Source organism: Achroia grisella, unplaced genomic scaffold (assembly GCF_030625045.1).
Source record: "Achroia grisella isolate CSIRO2021 unplaced genomic scaffold, CSIRO_AGI_Agris_v1 utg114, whole genome shotgun sequence".
NCBI lineage: Eukaryota > Metazoa > Arthropoda > Insecta > Lepidoptera > Pyralidae > Achroia > Achroia grisella.
The window spans coordinates 1,546,471-1,569,403 of NW_026712585.1; the positions used below are offsets into that span (position 1 = coordinate 1,546,471).

Sequence of the window (22,933 nt, forward strand, 5' to 3'; positions counted from 1 at the left end):
TACTGCAGAAGGGACATATTAACAAATTAATAGTTAAATTATTTGCCGTGGATATCGCCACCTAATTTTGCCGAATACATGTCCACCTATCTATTAATTCTACAAGTTATATCCAGTTCATAAAAGAATAACTCAGCCTCTATAACACGACGATATCTTTGTCCTATTGTATAATAATATTTATGATACATACTCGTACATAAACATAATAAGTCATGTCACAAAATTCATATTAGAACATTAGGGATGATAAAATACGTTTCATTTGGATTATATATACGTAAAACTTAGATACCAACAAAAAAGTTTGTACAAAATAATCAGCATTTTTTTAGAAAATTGGAATAGCAAACTAGTTAATTGATGATAAGTGCCAACCGGCGCCTGTGCCACGGGTATAACGTCATATGCACCCGTACTACGTTGTGTTTGCGAAGGATTACGGTGTAACACCAATTTGACTGCCATAGCTCACTCATCAAACAAAAACAGTGTATAAAGTAACCTAAAGTAGCTTGGTGTTTAAAATAAGAGAGGACAAATCTCTCTTATTTTTATACGCAGATAATTTTGTACAAATTTTATATCTGTTCAATCTATTAAACGTTTTTTACAGTATACTGTAAAGTATGTATATAGCGGGTGCAACCCAAGCGCTTTGGGTCATAGTGAGGCCTACGAGGCCCGCGAAACCGTACCACAGCGAGCCGATGATCAGAACTTGCCAGATTATGTGGACCACTAATAACCTGAAATCAAGATTGTATTATTTAGTTATAATGTTCCAACAGAAGCTTCAAAATTTATAACAATTATAATAAGTATTTGTTGCGCAAAAAAACGTATATTAATAATATCCCTGAATAATTCACACAGCGTCATCTAGTCCTAAGCTAAGCAGAGCTTGTGTTATATGTATTTGATAACAGATATAAATACTTAGCATATTTATTCCGCTATAATAGAATGACTATGGAATTTATTTATTTAGTTATTTATATAACATGCTTGCCATCAATCTTTCGTTTGGACAATTTTATATTTCTGACGTCAATACAGATATACTATTTTACATAGTAAATTCTATTACAGTAATCACTGTTTCTGGATAGTACTAAATTAGAATTTATTACATAGTTACTTCTTTAGTAGTCGATTACTTACACACTGTCTTTGCTCCTGGCCGCTGGCAAATTGGTTTCTTTCTCATTATTCAAATATCTTCGTACACCTAACAGAAGGTTTGTAAAATAATCCTTCCACTGAAACAATAAACATTAATTAATAAGATAGTAAACGCGAAAAATTAAATAAAAATATTAAATTACTTATAATTGGGATAAAGTAAACTTCAGTTTAACTGTTATTAAAAAATGTATATAATTATATGTACACCATACGCCATGCCATTCCATGGACTACAATAGCAGTCGAATTATAGAGTATGGTACTCCATACGTAATGGCGACTTCGTTCTCTATAATTCGACTGTCATATCTCAAACTTCAAACGGAAACACTGCTTAAAAAGCAAACCTTGATAGATCGAATATATGAACAACACTTTGTACAAAATCTACCTCAGTAATATGTTTTAATTCTATGTAGCTCTGTGCCAACACACAATGGTCAATATTGTGTGCGAAAGTGACGCCTAGGACCTTTCTAACCGAAGTGGACTTTGCTTTTTACAGTTGTCGGCGTGGGTACCTCAATAACCATTAAACATTACAAAATACTTACAACCAAAGTTGAAATATCTATAAAGAATAAGTCCTTGTCCGTCTTATTTAATTGCTTGCACAAGTCCAATGTGTTGGGGTTGTAGAATTTCCATTCGGAAAATATGAATTTCTCCAAACGACTAAGGGAATTCCACACGTTTTTATTTAATCGGAACAGTCTGTGGACAAAAATTAAACATTTATTTAAGTGAGAATACGATAACACTATATTGGGAAGCTTGCGTATTTAACCACAAAAGGGTAGAACGCATGCGGGCTAAAAAATATATAATAGAATCAAAATCGGATAGTATTAATCGTCCAAGCACACACACTTTATCTCTTTATAATATTTATATAGTCTAATCGTAGAAAATAGGGGGCAGAGCTAGCACTAAATAATAATAATTGATCTCACTAGGGATAATGGAAATGGAAATATTATTTCTTGAAATACACTTAATTTTAAACACTATATAATAGATAAACACTATATATAATCAGGCACATTTTTGTGTTCTAGCACCCATTCTACATGCAGTATCAGATGAACAGATTTTCAGGATCCAACTACTTTCAAAACTGAGCGTAGTTTTTTATGATATAGAAAAACTACGCTCGTACGTATCAGAAAAAAAATATATTTCTGATACATTCGTAATAATTGGTGGTATAAAAAAGTTAATAGTCCAGATAGGATCAACTCATATATATATAGCTGTAATAACTACATGAATATAGATATTTTGGTTTGATCTGTGAAATAACATTTTTAAATTAACATTTCTGAATACAAATTACTGAAGAGCACGAATTTATAAGAGTCAAGATATAAGTATAGATTGATATAATACTTACATGGCACGGCCGCCAGTTACACGAAGCAGCGTGTCCAGTAATATAGCGGGGAAGAAGTGGATAAAAATGGCCGACACGCGGAACAGGAAGAGTGAAGGCACGAATTTTAAATGGGGATACCTGTCAAAAAACGCGTATATTAATCATTCTATGTCTCTATTATTCTTGAAAGTGTAATGATGTAGACATATGTTTATTTCTATTTTTGAAATGAATCTTATTGTTTATACGTACAATTAGGAAATATCGAGAACTCAATAGAACTAAATAAAATCGCATTGTCTTCTATTCCTTTCTGTAATTTCATAAAAGAAATATAAATATTGTTTACTTTAGATTCATTCGATACACCTGACCCCTTTTTTAATGATCAATTCTTAATATATTGTGCCCCATACATTTTTCAGAGGGGCAGCATGGAATAGAATAAAATAGAAAACTATTTATTCAAATAAAATTACATTGAACCACTTTTGAACAGTAATATATATTTTTTTTAATTTACCACTCACCTAGTAATCTGTCTCACCACAAGAAGAACCAAAATGAAACTGGCGTGTTGCTCTTTTAAATAATTGTATATACCGTGCAAGGAATCGAACCCGCGACCATCGGAAGTAAAGCGCAGTGTTAAACCGCGAGATCACCGAGAGCGTCAAATTACTTACCATACAGCACTCTTGAGTGGGTAGGCGTGAAGTAATTCGTTGATTGAGGATTCTATGAGGGACCACGTGAACGGTTTGCATGTCGATGATGAACAATGGTACACACTCAGACCGGACCTGAAACATTATTACTTATAGAACATTCCAATATTATCTTACTTATTACAGAGTATAAAACAAAGTCGCTGTCGCTGTCTATCCGTCCCTATGTATGCTTAAATCTTTAAAACTACGCAACGGATTTTGAATCGGGTTTTTTAATAGATAGAGTGATTCAAGAGGAAGGTTTATAATATAATATATACGTGTGCGAAGCCGGGGCGAGTAGCTAGTAATATTATAAACTCGAAAGTTTGTGAGTACGGATGGATAGATGATTACTATTTTACGCAAAAACTACTTACTGGATTTTAATGAAACTTTACAATAATATAACTTATACATCAAAACAACACATAGGCTATAATCAGACTTTTTTAAAGACACATTATAATTTAAAAAACAATACCACTTACTTGGATTTAGCGGCGTGCCACCCCGCGACCAGCAGCTGATTGACCACCACGTCTACCGGTATGTAATCGGCCACGTTCTTCGTCGCCAATGGCAACCGTCGCACCACGCCTGACAGGAGGACAAGAGGGAAGGGTATCACCAATAATGTTTTACGAATATATTGAAATTCTTATCTCGAATACATCTGTATTATCTATCTAGATAGGTAATTGATTTATAGCGAACATAACATAACATATTAGAAATAATATACAAAATAAAAAATAACATACAAATTTGGCAATAGAAGCTACCTTAGCTATTGCTGATATAAGCACAACCTCAATGAGGTGCATATATACAGCACTGCTGTTCAGGTAGCCCCCATTACTCATGAAAAAATATGTTTATATAGTGCGGATTTGTTTAATTAACAGTCACTATACACAGATACACAGATAGATATTCCATTCAACACTGGTCCAGTTCTAGAGACAGTTGAAGTTCTACCGTATACAGTCAAATTAAAGTACATCAGACGTATTTCGTAATTTACGACTGCCCCGTCCGTGTATATAGTACCTTTGCTCGCTCCCATTAAGAATCCCTGTGGTCCCACTTTGGAGCAGGTCCACCCAGGAATGGGCTCTTTCCAAGATGCAACAACTGTGAATAGAAAATAGTAGTTCATAAAAGTAACAATTTAAAAGTATAACTAGAAAAAGAAATAGTATATACATTTATATCAAAATCATAAATTTAAATTAAAGGTTGCCAGAGTAAATAATAAGTGATATTGTTATTTTTTCACAATTTAACAAATGTGTTCAAACGAGATTAACACGTGTTGCGTTACTAAAATTATTACAGGGATAATATTTTTATAGGTAATGGGTATTTTTTTGTAGATTATCAGCACTTTGCGGATTATTCAGCATTACATTCTGCGTCATATATCGTCATTAAAAGAACCTATAACGAAACCAGGTAGCTTCTGGGAGAAACTTGGCTCGCTACTCTCGTAGTATCACGTCCAAATAAACGCTAAATGCGGAATTTAATTACAATTAGTGGAACAAAATAAACAATTTAATGTATACACATCACTCGAAACGATGTGTTTATATTAAATGTTTATTTGTTTTACCCAGAGGCATTGACAACTGTCGACGTTGTGGCGAACGCAAAACTTGATATTCCTACATTTCGCTCGGTTATTTTTTCAAGTCAACCGCTCGGATTATATTTTTTGATATGGTGTGTTTCCTTCGCCGGAGATTCAGAAATATAAATCGACACAGTTTTTTTGTCAGCCAGATTTGAACTCTTGATCATATTTTAGGGTAGTAAACTACAAACCACGTTACTTTACAAAATAAACAATTATTTATACTTATAATAGAAATTTACTTACTCATTGTAGGTCTGACGATGGTGCAGGGAAAGAAATCGGCACACTTCACAACTTCGTGCTCAGCTAAATGTTTAGTGAATGTGTATGTATTCGGATGACTCTTCAGAACTCTGAAAACAAATGCATTATTAGCTATATTAAATTAAAAACCTAGTTTATGACAATAGTTGAAACAAAACTAACCACAAAATAATCTGGCTTTAAACATGCGTTGATATATAATTAATAGATATAGTGAAATGCATTTGTATTGTAAATACAAACAAATGACTTTCAGTTGCCTACTTGGATAGACTTTAAAATACACACTATTCTGCGGAGATAAAAACCATCACTCCTAAGCATATTCTTCAATTCTCTAGAAAACAGGGTGAGACAACAGATCTATGCAGGTCGCAATGCTACAGGTTCTCTCTAGCAACGAGCAATAGCTAAAATCATTGAATAAAAAAAATAGACAGACTTGCTACAAAGTCTTCTCTCTCTCGCCTATTTAGTGTTTCGGATGTAAAATATGGCAGAGAAATTACAAGGTATAGAAACTTAACATCATAATCCTCCAGAATGGTAACCCATCAAGGTACTACAGTACAGTAAATGGTGACAAAATGAGCAACAACTACCACTTATCATCAGGAAAGCATCAGCATGTATGCTATTCCAGTAACATAAAAAAATTACTGCCCTATTTTTATATGCCTAATCTAAAAAAAACAAGACATACTACAGACATAATAGTGTATATTAACATAACAAATCAACAAGTAAAATAAAGAACAGAATATTTTAATATAATTATTAACGTTAAATTTAAATAATATTCAAATAAAATCTCTCACTTCTTGTATCTTTACATAGTATAAAACAAAGTCGCGGCCGGTGTCTGTTCGCTTATATCTATTAAATTATGCAACGGATATTAATGCAGTTTTTAGCAATCAATAGAATGATTGAAGAGGAAGATGCACTGTCTGTTTGCATATAGCTCTTAACACAACGGATTTTAATGCAGTATTCAGCAATAGATAGAGTGATTCAAGAGTAAGATTTCTATGTATTATATAATATATGCATGCTACAGTACAGAACAAGGTGCGGAATTAAAAACATTTGTAATGCATCCATGCGAAACCAAGATGCTGGTAAGATATAAGATCATGAAGCAATAATAATCAATAATTAAAAATTCGCAGGCGTGTGCTAGACATAGAAGTGAATGTTCTTAATCAATACATTATTATAGTCAAGTTATCTAAAGATGTACTGCTATGACTAGTAATGAATATAAATAGTCCAGATAGGGTGCAATATTTAGGTTGGCTAGTTTAATTAAATAAAAATGATAAATTACAAGTTGTGTACACTCACTTTGGCTCCATTTCCAATAGTTCAGCTTCAGTCTTACTTTCCACCAATGCTATGATCCTCTCGGGGTCATCAGGTGCCTCATACACTTTCTCATGGGCCTCTGTCAGGTACGAGTTGACATATGCTGATGAAACATGAATCATTACCTGAAATAAGATCACACGTTACTAATATAATAGTCTAAAAAGTTAGATACAAATAAATAAAATTGAAGTGTATGTTTGTAATTTCAATTTAATAGCTTCTCACAGAATGCATATTAAAGTGAATAGGTATGGTACTAACGTCCAAAAATTTTTTTAATCTTTTTCGTCAGTCTGACTATTTGTTATTGCTAATCTCTTTACTTTGACTTTCACTCGCACATAGCTAATATTATAAGGAGGAACTTAACCTACTTTAATTTTAGTAATTTCATATATTTTAATTTAAGTTCAAAGTCACGTTGACGAAGTCGCGGGTAAATACTAGTAAACTATTAAATGCTTATCTAAAACATATTATTGGTGTATGTGAAACAGTTTTTCTATTAGGAAATCTGACATGGCATCAAGTAGACTAATGACATACACTGTATGTATAGATGTATGAATATTCAATATGAGATTGAGATTGGATTGAGAGAAAGTAGTAACATTGGCATTGAAAAATAGAATTTTGATATATTGCAGATATTTCTGATCTCTAAGTTGCATGTTTTTGTATGTAATTGGAATGGCAAACAAGTAGATAACATGCTGACATGAGCATGAGGCTCACCTGATGGTATACGAACACCACCATGGACACCGCATTATTTGGTTACTGAGATACCATAAGCTGCCATTCCAGAAAACTAAGATGTCATGCCTCTTATCCTGTAATTTCACTGCATAATCTCAGCCTACAATCAAAAGACGGCTCACAAAGTAAGCTGCTTGTTGGATGAAATCGAGGAGACTAAGGAACCCATGCAGCAGACTTTTTTACAAAGTTTACCTTCAGGTAAAAAAGTCTATCTCGGATTTATTAAAAATTAGTACCTTTAAATTTTTTATTTGACGTGACAACTCCATTACTCTCCTTGTTCCCAACAGGTTAATTTTCACCGTCGGCCGCAAAGACTCCTGGAAGTCGAGAGTGGCCGCCGAATGTAGCACCACATTCACATTATTGATGAGTAACTGGCGATCTTCAGGGCTGAGTCCGAGGTTCTCTTCCCCAACATCACCTGACACTGGTATTATTTTCTTGAATACATCCGTTGTTTGTTTTTCGATGAGTTTTTCGAATATCTGCAGAAAAATATTTTTTTATTTTATTAATTTACTGTTTTGATAAATTCCTGACCAATTTGTCACAATGGGCTTGCCGATCAGACCTTGTATTCATCTTATCATTGTCCATTGATGTCCCACCAGCCTAAACCATTAGCACAGGTGGATGCATCATTCCATTACTATCCATAACAAAAAAAAACTAGCATCCTCATCAACCAGAGTAAACCATAGGTGGGTGTAGTTTTGTGACTGTACTGTTATTTAATATGGGTATAAAAACACAGTAAATAGACGATAACAAGAACAAGAGAAACAATAGACATGTTATGTGACATCTAATTACCATATTGAATTTTAAGTAATGTTTAAATTTTAAATATTTTCCCTATTAATTACATATAAGTGAATAGTTCTAGTTCAAATTTACATTTTTTTATAGAGAAATCCTACTATGATTGTTTGTATTAGTCTTTGTTTCACCATTTTACCCTTGACTATGCTTAGCTTGGGACTAGAGAATGCTGTGAAAATTATCCAGGAGTATTAATATTATTACTTTATTTAGTTTTACGAAAAAGTAAATGTATTCGCTCAGACTATTAAGTAGTAAGTTTATATTGTATCTATTTGAATTAACAAATAGTTGAATGTATTTGAATAAATTTTGAACAGGTAAACTACATATTAGGTTAATTTATTGATTATATTTGTCACTTAATGTAATAATTATATTGTGAACTCCATTACTTTATCACCTTGTGAAATTGTAAACCGCTTATGAACTGAGACTGTACTGAATATTTATAATGGTATATTTTATACAATAACATATATTCATTTTTAGTAGTTTACAGTCTATAGATGTTAGGGGGAAGGGATTGCTAGTAATGGGAGCTAAGGGAGCCAGTTTAATACAATATAAGCCTTATTCTTTTGATATAATATTTTGATTACAATAAATTAATTCAAATTGTGAATCATCTATGCTTGGAAGGTTATATTTACATATATAACTATTAACAAAAATTATAATATTAAAATACAGAAAGTACAAATAAATTTGTTTATACATTAATAGCAATTAACAATAGTTCAATGCATATATTCCTGGATAATGTTTATCTTTAAACAAGGATGTTTGTAATAGGAAGGAAATTTAAGTATATATCAGAACATGTTTGATGTTAGAATAAGAACACAATGTTTTACTCCTTTACTTATAGAGAAAGCCCTAAGTAATAATATGAAAATTAAAATTGGAACAATGTAATAATAAGCTTAAATACTTTTATAATGAGAGACATGTGACAACAGTGGGAGGGTAACAGCATTTACAGCTGGTCTTATTTTTAATTTGCCATGTAGGCAAGCAAAGAGTCTCATACCATACAGTCTTTTCTCCAAAATACATTGTTATAATGACAAATATTATTACAAATTATTATGGGAAAGATACAATTGGATCTGTATTTCAATTAAGAATTTAAAATGCTACTAAGTGCCACATATAGGCCTGTATCATAAGAATGACACTTGACATATTATTTATAAAATATATACTTATATATCTTTATCAGTTAAGAGGATTTATATATTGAAATTGACTTAGGTCTTTTCTGAATTAGTGATTTATATGGCATAATTTATTGCTGAAAATAAATTACAGACAAATATTGCAATTTATAAGAATTAAAACCTACAAGAGTTTATAAACTTACCGGATGTTTTGGGAACTCCTCCAGTCTTTCAGATATATCTTTGCCTTTCTTAGGCCTCATAAGCAGGTATAATTTGCCTGCACCGGGTATAGTCCGCAGTATTTTCTCAATTAAACATAATCCTACGAAGCCGGTGCCGCCGGTGATGAAGAAATTCTTTCCAGAGTAAAAAGCACGTACTTGGGAGTCTTCCGACATTTTGATATCACACTGGAATTAATAAAATTGAATATTCAATTGGTGATCATGAAACGTGGATAATTTATTAATTTAATTTAACTGATAACTGTTGCATACTGCAAACGTAACAAATATAGTATTAAATTTTGATTTCAGTCACGTCAGTCATGTCATATGTAACGAATATTAAATGACATCACAGAGCAATTAACAGTACAGTACTACATTAACACTGCGTTACATAAAAATCGGTACTGTCCTTTCAAAAATAAAAATTGAATCTTATAAAATACAAATGTGCACAGATTATTGTTTTATTTTAATTGAAGCGGGTTTGCTTATGCGAACAAAACTTTCAAAATAAATCTATGGACACAATGGTTTGCAAGTATGTAGTGTAGAAAAATTGTTGCACTTTAAATGTCAGTTTTTAACAATATACCTAAAATTTTTGGATTACAAGCAAATGTTTTATTTTTTTTCGCAATAAATTAAATATAGTATGCTTAACATTAAAATGTATTTACTTAAACATTTGTGTGATTTTATACGCCCCTTTACAAAACAATAGCATCTAGGTATTTACCACATTTGAATAATTGTGACTGTGCCTCACCTCAACAGTCAATTACTACACGAGGTTTTTGGCACCATTTGTGATATTATTTTAGCTAATTGCTGTTAAAATCATAACCTAGGGAATGTTAATTTACACAACAATTATACAATTTTTAATAGGTACCTACTTATGAATCTGTGTGTAGTCGCCTAGTCGATTACTAGACCTAGACGCCAAAAGTGCAGAGAATCTAACCAACGGCAAATAATGTAGTGTCAGTTTATATTTCTGACAGACTCGCCGTTGATAAATAGGTACATTGAAAGTAAAATCCATTTAATGCGATAGAAAGTACATACAATGCTAGAAATGAGGTCCTCATTAGACAGTTCTCTTCTCCCTAACTCGACACTAGACAATAATTCTGACTACCCTACTAATCGAGGATGACAGTCGGGAAGGTATATATTTTTAATAGGTAATAATAGACTAATTGTATCACGCGACGTTACCTGCGTAGAGTTGTGGGGAAAGCGAATTGTTAGTAATGTGGCATTTGACTCCATAAATAGTACCATCTACCAACCTAACAGGTTAACCTCCACACCGACCTAGAGATTCCTGGATAATTTGTCACGATGAGCTGAATGACTCCTCCACTAGGGCACCAGTGGAGGATAGGATGAGCGTAAGATTGCCAGGGTAATCCGTTAGGGCAGGATTCCATAACCATCCATTGAAAAAATAGCTACGTAGAATATAGGATATATTCTACTACTACTACTATCTGACTGTTGATAATTTAACTTTTATAATTAAAATACGTTCTATGATTCCAGTCTTATCACGCTTTCAGATTTTTTTATACACAAAGATACTTTACTGCAGATCATTCTATTTCCATTAATCTATAGTTTGAAATAGGAAGATAGATACCTATATAATTTTATTGATATTACATTATAACCCCATAGAACAATGGAAATATTATTCAATAATAAATGTACGATTAGTAAAAAAACCGTCATTAGAGCATCATAGACAATAAATTATTTAATTAGCCATTGTATTGCATTAAGAAAAAAATATAATCATTCTATTTTAAAATATGTAATTAAGGGAAATTTGGCACGTTAGGCCCGGTTGAAAATTTAAAACATTGATTTTTTACAATATATAAAATAAATTTACCATAGTGTTTAGAATTAATTAATTTTGTACTTATGAGTAATGAGAGATAGTGTTAATGAGTTATAACCCATATTAGTAATGAACAAAATTAGTTTTGAAATTGAAAATCAAGTTTGAACGTACCTAGTATTACTTTCATTTATCCATTCTATTACTTCAATAAATTTACGAGGCATCTGTTTATTGAGTTTACTAACCATGTAATTTTAAATAATGCGTATGTATTGTAAAAGATATAGCTAAATAAATAAATAAAAACATTTTTTAAACTCAAAACATCTATTACATTGACAACTTCCCCGAACTTCCCCTAAGGCATCTTACCAAGGTTGTGTGTTATCAAGTCGTGCACTTGAACTTAGTGACAACTTGCTCAGTGACTTGAACAAGTAATCCTCTATATTATGAACACGTTGTTCTGTCTGAAACGAAGTAGATTCTATTTTTGAATACTACTGTGTTTTTGGTTGTAGCTAGCTAATTAATATATAGGTTCAGTTTTAACGAATTGCAATATGTTCGAGCGTAGAAAACTCTGAAAAACCACGGAATTACTTTTTTTATGTAGGTAATTTAAACGGCAAACAAGCTAACGGCACACTTGATGCTAAGACTAATCGTCATCTATATTGGTACCATGGACATCAATGGCATTGCCATTCCGGAGAACGAAGATGTCATGCCTCATATCTTTTTACATACTATATTACAATTTTATTACATATCCTTTTAAAATCTGTCTAATACGGCGATAGTTATTTTTAATTCGACGTTTCATCCAGGTTGCACTAGCAGTGGTCACGAGCTGAATGTAGAGATACGTCAATATCTTTATTTACTATAAAATTATACGTTAACAATATAAATAACGTAATATAGTCGTTTTTTTATGTAACAAAATGTACATATTTAGTGTAACTTGTAACGGATAATTAAAATTGTAAATTTGTGTAGCTACATACTTATGGTGACATGGTGGTGACAGTAATATTTAAATAAACTTCTAAGTATCAAGTATTCAACAATGACAAGTAATAAATTATTTACACAAGTTGTATTTCTTATTGTCTTTGGAATGGCTAACAAGCGGACGGACCACCTCATTGAAAATGGCAACCACATAGCAATGGCAACAACAATTTACACAGCTGCTATCTGGTTCCAATCTAAGCAAAGCTTGTGTTATGGGTACTGTTATATTGTGCTAATGTCACAGTCAGATAAGTGCCTAATCTATATCACTTATTTAGGGATAATTTATCTAAAGTTGCATCCGTCAGGCGGGAGTTGGCCATCAACCGCTTCATAAGTCCTTCCGCGGGTTTGGAGTGCCACCTGCACTCGCCCCCTATCGTCCGGTGAAACTGTAAAGGCCAGCTGCGGCCAACAGGATTAGAGTAGTCCGAATTTTTTTTTAAGTCTTAAATTGTATTGTAAATAATTTATTAATATGTAAATGCATTATTTTCTATACTCAAAGATAAAAATCTAGTGAATAAAACTTTACTCTATATTTAATAGTAAAAAGTATAGGTACTAAACAACTGACATAAAAACATAGATACATTTTTCGTGTAAATATATAAATATTATAAAACACCCAGACCTATACAAACAATTATACTCATGAATACAAATGTTTGTACACGAAGGTTTTCAAGGGGAGTAGCGTGGTCTTCTCGAAAAGATACATTGCTAGCACGGATAAGATAATCTTATTGTAGTTTTTTTTTTTTTTTAATATTATAAATGCGAAAGTTTATAAGTATGGATGGATGTTCGAGGTTTTCACCTTTTGTGTTAAGGATAAAATGTAACATTATATTGTACCATTAATAAATAATAAAAAAAATACATGTATCGACACTGATGTTGATCTCGTAATAACTATATCTCGCAAAAACTACTAAACGGATTTTGATGAAACTTTACAGTAATATGGCTTGTACATCAGAATAACATATAGGCTATAAATTTAACTCGGCTGAAAGCGCGGGCATCGCTAAAATTGTATATTGTCAACCAAACCTACTGGTCCCCAAAATTGTTTTAAAAGTGATTTTAAATCACAAATATGGTAGATACGAATGTGTGAGATGTAAATCCGTATAGAGTTATTGACGATGCAATACAAACAGTTCGAGGATATCGCGCTGTGGTCAAGATTGTTTGCGTCATTCAAGGCGAAAAGATGTTTTCCTTTGCGACTGTTTAACAGAGCTAGGCATATGGACTTTAACCTCTGAGCCGTATGAACATAAATTTCTGTGCAAATTGCGTTCTCTACTCTTTCAATGGAAAATTCCAGAAACATTTTCCAAGTTATTCACTGTAATCAAAATTTAATAATTTTACAGCTTGTACCTAAAATTAATATCTTATTAATATTTTTATTTTTTTATTTTTTAATTATTGATTGTGAGTACGGATAGATACATAGATGGATGGATGGTTGGGTGTTTGTTACTCTTTTACGCAAAAACTCCTGCACGGATTTTGTTGAAACTTCATAATTATAGCTTATAGATCAAAATAATATATAGGCTATAAATTTCATGCGGATGAACCCGCAGGCACAACTATGTAGATAATATTTTATTATCGTTTCCTGACATTGTTCTTCCAGTTAAGATTTTTTAAAATAGTAAACAATCTGCAATATCATATTCTACAATTGTTTTGGTTTTGTTGTAAAAGTAAATCTATAATATCAATAAAATAGTTAATTAGCTAATTTCAGTTTATAATCAAATCAAATGTAAAGGTTTTTCTCAATTCGTATTTTGTTATTTAAGATAGATTTTTTTTAATGGATGATAATGGAATGGTGATCTTCGCTATCGGTTATACGCAAGCGGAGCACCAGTAGAGGATATAGGATCAGCATGAAATCAGCTCAGTTAGCCCATCGTGACAAGTTCACTAGGAATTTATCATGATGGTTTCCAAGGGGATGTCAACCTGACATTTGAGATAGATTAGAGAGCTAGATTTTTTTAAATGTATGTTAATGGAATGGTGCACTCGCCTGCGCTAACGGTTTACGCTGGCGGGGTACCAGTGGAAGATGATAACATGAGTATGAGATCAGGTCAGTTAGTCCATTGTGACAAATTCACCAGGAAATTATCACGATGGTTTCCAGGGGGACCCGCGTGGAGGTTAACCTAGTAATAAGGTCATAAATCTATATTACTAACTATCCCTTTCCCCCCAGAGAGGTAGATTTGAATTGTCGTAATTGACTGTGATAGACCTACGTAAACAAATATTTTGATATTATTAATTAAGATTATAATAAAATAGATGCAATAGAGACAGTTATAGAATAACACTGTTCACTATGTTTTGCGTCATACATTACGAGTGTTTAATAGAACTAGGCATAAATGTCAGCCAGGCATGTGAACTTTAATCTACGAGACATATCATCATAATTAATTTATCCGGTATACGTTTTATACCATTGAAAAGAAAAATTCCAAAACCCTCGATATAGACAGGTATTTAAATTTAGAAAAATGGTTTAGGTCATGGTCGATCGGAGCTAATATATCAATATACATTTATGTAAACATTGCATTAAAAGTACTTCGAATTATAGAATTATAAAAATGTTACTCATTATCATCATTATTATTAGATAGCATAAAATAAAGTCCCTGTCGCTGTCTGACCGTCCCTGTCTATGCTTAATTTTTTAAAACTACGCAACGAATTGTGAAGCTGATTTTTCAAATAGATAGAGTGATTCTAGAGGAAGATTTATATACCTATATAATAAATGAACACCCGTGAGAAGCCGGGGCGAGTAGCTAGTAAATAAATAATATAATATTTAAAGAGAAACCCCCGATATTCCATATATGTACCTATAGCAGCACAGCTAGTTTAATAGTAAAACCACAGATAACACAATATGGTAAAACTATGATATGTGTATATATATACATATCACATCACATGACATTACAAAAGAAATAAAATATTGTAAATAAGTGGAGTATTATAAGAGCTGGTTTTCATATAATATAATATATGCCTATAATTAAATGACGTGAATGATATACTGCACTAAACACCTGTGTGAACCTAAGTGGGTCGGCTAATAATCTGTAATTAGCAAATTATTTCACTAATTAAAAAACAACTAAATTATAAATTCTTATGATTACCATAAATATTCGAAACCAAGTTGAATGAACTATTCTATATATTACATAGTTAATATCTCAATTAATAAAAAAGATAAAAAATCCTTAAATGCATTTGAGCAACTAAACTCCACACATAAACATAAAAGACTCATAAACATACAATAGGGCAGGCAAAATAATAACAGAAGAAGCTAACATCTATTACATAATATATTAAAAATAATATTAAAATCACAGGACAAGCAGAGCTTGTGGTACTAGGCAACCAATATAAATACTTAGATACATTTTTTTATAAATACATAATGTATATATAGAAAACACCCAGACCAATATAAACAATCATTCTTATGAATATAAATGTTTGTACCCTACGAGGAATGAAACCCACTACCATCGAAATTATGGTGGTGTGCTAAACAGTCCGACCACGGAGGACGATTAAAAAAGTGTTTAATTAGTTCTAATAATATCTCTATCTTAATAATATCGAGCCTTGATGATATTGTTTTTTCTCTTATAGTTATTCGTTTTAGTTTGATAGGCTCTCCGTTCTAGCTACGGGATACGGGCAAGTTTTTTGTATTAGTATTGTTTCCCTACCATCCAGTTCATTACACAGATTCAGTTGAGAAGAACTGCCAAGAAACTCAACTGAATTTCGCATTTATCGCAGTAATCGTCTCATTTCATTAAAAAACATAAGCGCCAAATAGTGGTTAATGTTGACTTATTATTCGTGTGGTGATCATAAAGGTACAAGTAACGGTAAGTAAAGTAAGTACAGATGGTACGGTTGCGCCACCGGACATGTACCTACAACAGAATATTCCGTGGCGTTCGTTGCGTGCCATCTCTCTCGGTTACCAACGACTGAGGACTAAAACCAAGCTTGTAATCATGACGATTTCATAATCGAGACCGTAGTGTTTACCCAATACCGACGCAAATCATTAAAAAATCTATAACCACAGTGTAATAATGAGTTAATTTTGGAAATTAACTCATTACACTTTAGAAATTATCTTATTAATTTAGAATTTCATCAACTGTTTCTTTGCAGTCATCTCGTTATGACTTCTTATCTTATTCTTGCCATATCATCTTTCACACAGTCCATCCCTTTTTTTGCCTTCCTCTACCCTAATAGCCATTCACAGTTTGTCTTGAAAAAACATGTAGAGCAATATAAAACTCTATGGTCAGTCAGGTCATGTAATCGATTATTTCTCTATGTGTTAGGTATTTAAAAATATATTTATTTCTGTAAAAAAAAATACATAAATTTGACGCTGCGCTAACTAGGTCGCAGGCAGTTCTTTTATAAATTTATAGAGGCGAGTCATACAAAGCTCTACAATCTATATTCCTTGTAATAAATATATGTATATATGGGATCCATATCTCATCTACATATATGTTTATCACAAGAAATATTGATAAATTATTCCTGCTACATTCAGAATATATGTGTTAGGACATATCTACAACGCAGTTCTCCATGAAGTTTATAATATTATTAAGATTTATGTAATAAATAAGGAGATATATTTCCTCTTCTACCGACGCCGTCATAGCACTTATGGTCAGACTTGCTTTCATTGTACCTATTAACCTAAAAGTCACTTACTTTCACTATATTTCTCGGAGTTGAAACTGTCGAACACGCACATCGCTTACGTAAATGAATTCAGACACTTTTCCAATGATTATATTACTCATTTAACTTAATATGTTTTTGTTTTTAAAGTTATGGAATAATACTAACAGGTCACTACATAAAATGTCTTTATATTGGGGGAAAGGCAGTTGCTAGTAACAGGGAATTGTTGCTAATGTTGATCGATGACCAGACTGCTAGCAATGTAAGGTTGACCTCCATGCGGTTCCCTCTGGAAATTACAGGTCAGTTAGACCATTGTAATAAATTCATCAGGAATTCTTCACGATGGGCTAACTGTCCTGTATTTATCCTACCTTCCTCCACTTGTGTAAACCAGTAAAGCAGGCGGGTGCATCATTTCATTGTCAACCATTAAAAAAATGTTTACATTACACTTGCTTGTTAAAGGATGATAATAATATGGTTCACGCGCCTGTGTTAACAGTACATTGTATTGAGGCACCAGCTGAAGTTCATTGTGGCGATAATTTACATAGTTTTATACTAATAAAGTCCCTGTCGCTGTCTATTCGCTTATATCTTTAAAACTACGCAATGGATTTTAAATATTTTAATGCAGTTTTCAGTAATAGTTGGAATTATTCATGAGGAAGGTTTATGTGTATAATACATATAATAACAATACAACAGAACAAGCCTAGAAATTCAAAGATTTGTAATGCATTCGTGTGATACCGGAACACCGCTAGTTCATTAAATAAATAAATTAATTAACTATGACAGTTTGCAATTAGTTACAGAATGCGTGGATGTCGACCTGCATGTACAGTTGCATATTAAGCCAGGACTTTCACTTAAATAAAGATTTTATATGATTTTAAAATAGAAATAAGCTGTTTATATATTTCTCGGAGTTGAAATGGTCGAAAACGAACATTGTTTATGTAAATGGATGTAATCTCCTCTCTGATTATATTAGTAATTTAATTTAATATGTTTTGGTTTCTAAGCTAATGGGTATGTAATAAAACTAAGCGCTCAACTGATAGAAAGTGGTAAATATAGACATGAAAAGAACCACAGACATTATAAAAACATCGTAGAATATTATAAATAACTGCATAGAAAATATATAGCTGGTTACCTACTACTTCTTTGCCTCTATCAACGCATTCTTGGTACTCCTTATCTCACAAAAGTCTTTGTTATTGAATGCATTTCAATAGTATAGTAATTATGAAATAATATATTATATATTTACTAAATTAATTTATAACCGAAATTAGATATATCTATTGAATAGAAAAGACGTACAAAAGAAAATAATTTTATATTAGATATTATTATATCAGAAAATTTTGCTGTTTCTAAGAGCAATGCACAAACTCACAGATATCCAGATATTTATGTCTGCTTGTGTTGTCCACTTAGTTGCTAACATAAATAGGTACATCTCACATATATATGTATGTTCTTCTTCAACATATTTAATGTAGAGACACGCTTCGTTTATAACTTTTTTATAAGTAAGATTACCATCATTGTATTGTTATGATAGGGTTCAAAATTGTTTACATATTATTCTTGTGGCTGTACTATAATACCCACTCATGTCATACCACTTTTGAGAAGTGATCTTATATGTCTATCTTGTGTGACAGAGATGATAATGACCATTGGACCTACACTTGAGACAAAACATTAGTAGCCCACAAGATTTTGGACTATTTTATTTTTTATTTATGTGATGTGATATAGGACCTATATTTCTTAGGCGAATTTTATCGATACTTTTGTATAGCTATTCAGAGTAGGTACATAGTTAATCGTACACATATAACTTACGTTGTTAACATACCTTCATGACCCTTATCCCAGGTGGGATAGTCAGGGTCATTACGTCAATTCAACAGAACAGCATCATCAAGAGATTAAGTCAATATGGTACCTACTTAGAGTTAGCGCAGATGAAGTAAGATCGTTTGAACGTATGACCACTCATTTCTATGACCATAAGGTGTTAAAACAAACTCAAAGTTACCTAGACTTTTATCTTGAGATTATACATGATAGATATAGTCAAAAAACATTTTTTGATTATACCCTGGGTTCTATTATGTGTAGCGGAATTAAACAAAACAATATGAAATAATGAAATGTACTTCCGCAAAAGAACACCCAATTTTATAAAATAACTATCTGACCCAGCTAACGTTGATTTGCCATATAAATTATAATCGCTATTAATAAATATGGGTCGGTGATAGAAGGGTGAAAATTTAGGGTTGTATATATTTTAATGCAAAATTAAAAAAAAAACGAAATAATAAAAAAATATGTAACTTAATATAACTTATCACTAATGGGTATGAAAAATAGATTTTTAGAATTAACCTTCATTTTGATTTTATAAAAATCGGTAAAGCTGTTTCGAAGGAGTATGGTAACTAACATTATGACACGAGACTTTTATATATATATGTAGGTATATACATACACTAGCTGATCCCGTGAACGTTGTTTTGCTATATAAATAAAAAAAAATAGGGGATTAATGGTAGATGGCTGAAAATTTGGTGTTGTATATATTTTTAATGCCACATAAATGAATATAAATAAAAAATTTTGCCCAAAATATAAAAAAAATATGTTAGGGGTGGACAACCCTTATTACTTAGGGGTGTGAAAAATAGATAGTAGCCGATTCTCAGACCTACTGAATATGCATATAAAATTTGATAAAAATCGGTCAAGCTGTTTCAGAGGAGTATGGTAACTAACATTATGAGACGAGAATTTTATAGTATAGTAAACGACTTCTAAAATAGTACGAGTAGATCACATATAGAAATTGATGAGTTCCTTCATGGTGAATTTTGTTAAAAAGCATATATCTACTGTGTATGACATTAGTATTTAAGAGTCAAAGGTTATATTATTTAAGTATATTTCATCAAAATCTAGATTACCTTTTGAACATTAAAAAAATATGTCAATGACAGGATTATTATTGTTTTTTATACTTATAAAAGTTACTGACTAAAGGAAACTACTCCACGTAAGTGGTTATCCTTAACTTGCTCATTGTCAATGCCCAACACGCATTCATTTTATCCTGTAATCTCTTATGGAGCAGTCTGATACCTACCTAATTTCATATTACTTTTAAGATCATAATCCAAGAACTGGTAACTCTTGCTATATTTTTTATTATTTAATTGGAATGGGAAACAACTTGAAGGCCTACAAGGTTGTAAACAAATGGTAATGGTGAATAGCACCATATATATCACGTTATCATGTGTCACTCATGATAACACATAATTATTTCTTATTCACTGTGTAATCTAAGTTACCCTAAGTTTGTGGCGAATATATCGCGCGACCCCATCATAGCTGCTAAAAGTTGTTTACTAAGATCATATGAATATCCGAAATATATAAAAAAAAAATTATTTAAATAAATAAATAAAAATGAAATAATCCCCTACAACCGAAACACAATTAATAAAGAAAGCTGCTTATAGACTGATATAGGTGAGATTGAGGTACTAACCAAGCAGATGACTATTTGCAGTCTACTTAATTTATGATATAAATATGAAATGAAATGAAATGAATATTTATTGCTTAAAATGTGGTACATGTGTGGTTTTTAAGATCTTTAGAACTAGTTTCACACATTTTGTCATTTCTGACATGCAACAGACAAAACAGATGTCAATTTTGGTTATTATTCGATAGTCAATATTAAGTACGTACATTATTTATAATATGAGTATGTCAACTTCGTATTAATGAAATATTTATAAATTATACATGTCAATGTTTTTAATTAAGTAAGTACTCTTGAACACTGTAGTAAGATTTGCTGATTAGCCATCTATGTAGTTCTTTCTTGAATTTGATGACATATAATCTTATATCTGGTCATTAAAAGATTGACAAATAGACATTATACTTTTGCGTTTATAATATAATAATTAAAATCTAAGTATATTATATCTAATTTAGATTTTATATACAAAAAACTATTGCGTATTCGCTCGAGGACATGTACCGTCTATAAGATTTTTTATGTTGAGAGTCCCTCGAATAATACTCGTTTTGAGCTATGTAAATAAATTCATTCCTTAAATAATATTATTTAATTTTAACGTATTCGTAAACATTAAAAGTACATAAACAGGGCATATCTACCGGTAAATCATTTAAGGAACAAAATTAAGTTTAAATTATATATTACTTACTAGATATTTAATTTCATACGTACCAATTTAAAATTTATTGATTTTGACTGCCTCGGTGGTCTAGTGGGATGGCACACCACTTTAGTTCTGATGGTCGCCGATTCGATACCGCGAGGTAACGAAATATAGCGTTAATCATTGTCAATAAAGATACTACAGAACAGCAGCGGTCACTTTTTCACCAAAACGTACAATATATACAATATATATACATTATAATAGAATAAACTGTTAGCTCATGAAACCTCTTTCATTTTATAAACATTTTACAATAAAACACAAATAATAAATAGACGATTGAAATATAAACAACTGTAGGTTCCACTATTGAGTACTAAGATATTATCATCGTAACCAGTATTTCACTGCCATTTCTAACCAATCAGACTGGAACTACCGTGCAGTCAAGATGCTTGATGGTAGTAAGTGACACAGAGCTATCTAAACGTCTTTGTATAAAATCTACCTTTGATTACCCAAGTATTCAACAATAACATCAGATCATTAATTTTTAGAGTACAGAACCGTCTTAATGGTTTTTATATCCCTGGCCGGTTATTTTTACCTTTCATAACGGTAGTATTCCAATAATACTGAGATGAAACAAGAAAATACATCTCCTTCATTTTGCCAGTCATGCAGTCATGATTAAATGATTGTGTGCCATTAAAGTACCTATCTAATCATCGATATGACTGACGTAGTTAGTCGTATGTACACGCAAACGTTATTCACCGATTTTTTTACCTATTAAAGCATTTTTATATAATTAGACATCTTATACCTTATACCTAGGTAAATCAAAAAGGTTGGGTTGTAATATACCTTTAATTTATTTCTATGTAAAATATAAATATTTAATATATATTTTTAAATTTGAAATTTAGTTTCTAATACTTTTTTAAACTTAAAAAGCGACTTTATTCCATCACAGATAGATTGTTGTACATTTTAATATTTTATTTTTATAAATTATTTAAAATCTATCAACAAATATTGTAGCGTATAAATGACTGAACGACGTTTTTTATTAATTTCACTATGTAATTATTCTCTTAGTGTGATTTTCCATACGCTACAACACATATACCTATACTCTTCATGAATATAGTCCTGGCTGAATGAATTAAAATGATAAAATTTAGTTAAAAAAGGATTGAAAGCAACACTTACCACGTTTTTATTATAAAAAAAATCGATACGGAGATTCAAGCACAAAACTATCACAGGTCCAAACGTTGCCGCGGTTAAGTAAAAACTAAGCTAAAGCTATCATACCGCTTTCCGTTTCGAATTCGAGCAACAATAAAACAAGTTTTTTTTCTGTTGTTATAGTTTCTGCATGTCGGGTTATCATTTGTAATTACGGAATAATGTGTTTATAAAAGCTATATACCTAGTAGTTTTAATAAAGTCGATATATTTTACATTAAGCTTTTACTCTTAACGAATAATAATAATCTCAGGAC

At 31.5% G+C, this 22,933-nt stretch overlaps 1 protein-coding gene across 2 annotated transcripts; it reads right to left on the reverse strand.

The window, feature by feature from the left end:
- Nucleotides 1–548: 548 nt before the first annotated feature.
- Nucleotides 549–22,721, reverse strand: LOC131850340 (putative fatty acyl-CoA reductase CG8306). Of its 2 annotated transcripts, XM_059200556.1 has the most exons (13): nucleotides 22,638–22,711; nucleotides 21,488–21,551; nucleotides 9,504–9,713; nucleotides 7,549–7,800; nucleotides 6,527–6,672; nucleotides 5,159–5,268; nucleotides 4,327–4,410; nucleotides 3,765–3,873; nucleotides 3,250–3,366; nucleotides 2,582–2,701; nucleotides 1,743–1,902; nucleotides 1,165–1,262; nucleotides 549–749 (listed from the first exon to the last, which is right to left on the reverse strand). In XM_059200556.1, the coding sequence occupies exons 3-13, from the start codon at nucleotides 9,699–9,701 to the stop codon at nucleotides 611–613; spliced, it is 1,533 nt and encodes a 510-aa protein (XP_059056539.1). In that variant the 5' UTR covers nucleotides 9,702–9,713; nucleotides 21,488–21,551; nucleotides 22,638–22,711; the 3' UTR covers nucleotides 549–610. The 2 variants fall into 2 exon arrangements, with proteins under 2 accessions (XP_059056539.1, XP_059056529.1); XM_059200546.1 differs by lacking the exon at nucleotides 21,488–21,551 and having other exon boundaries at nucleotides 22,638–22,721.
- Nucleotides 22,722–22,933: the final 212 nt, after the last annotated feature.

Excerpts from the sequence above, each read along its gene's own strand:
- LOC131850340 (XM_059200546.1), bottom strand. The coding sequence starts at position 9,701 with ATGTCGGAAGACTCCCAAGTACGTGCTTTTTACTCTGGAAAGAATTTC. Across the intron at positions 6,673-7,548 it reads GTCAAATAAAAAATTTAAAG|GTAATGATTCATGTTTCATC; the intron begins GTACTAATTTTT and ends ATCTTATTTCAG. Across the intron at positions 1,263-1,742 it reads TAGATATTTCAACTTTGGTT|TGGAAGGATTATTTTACAAA; the intron begins GTAAGTATTTTG and ends TTATTGTTTCAG.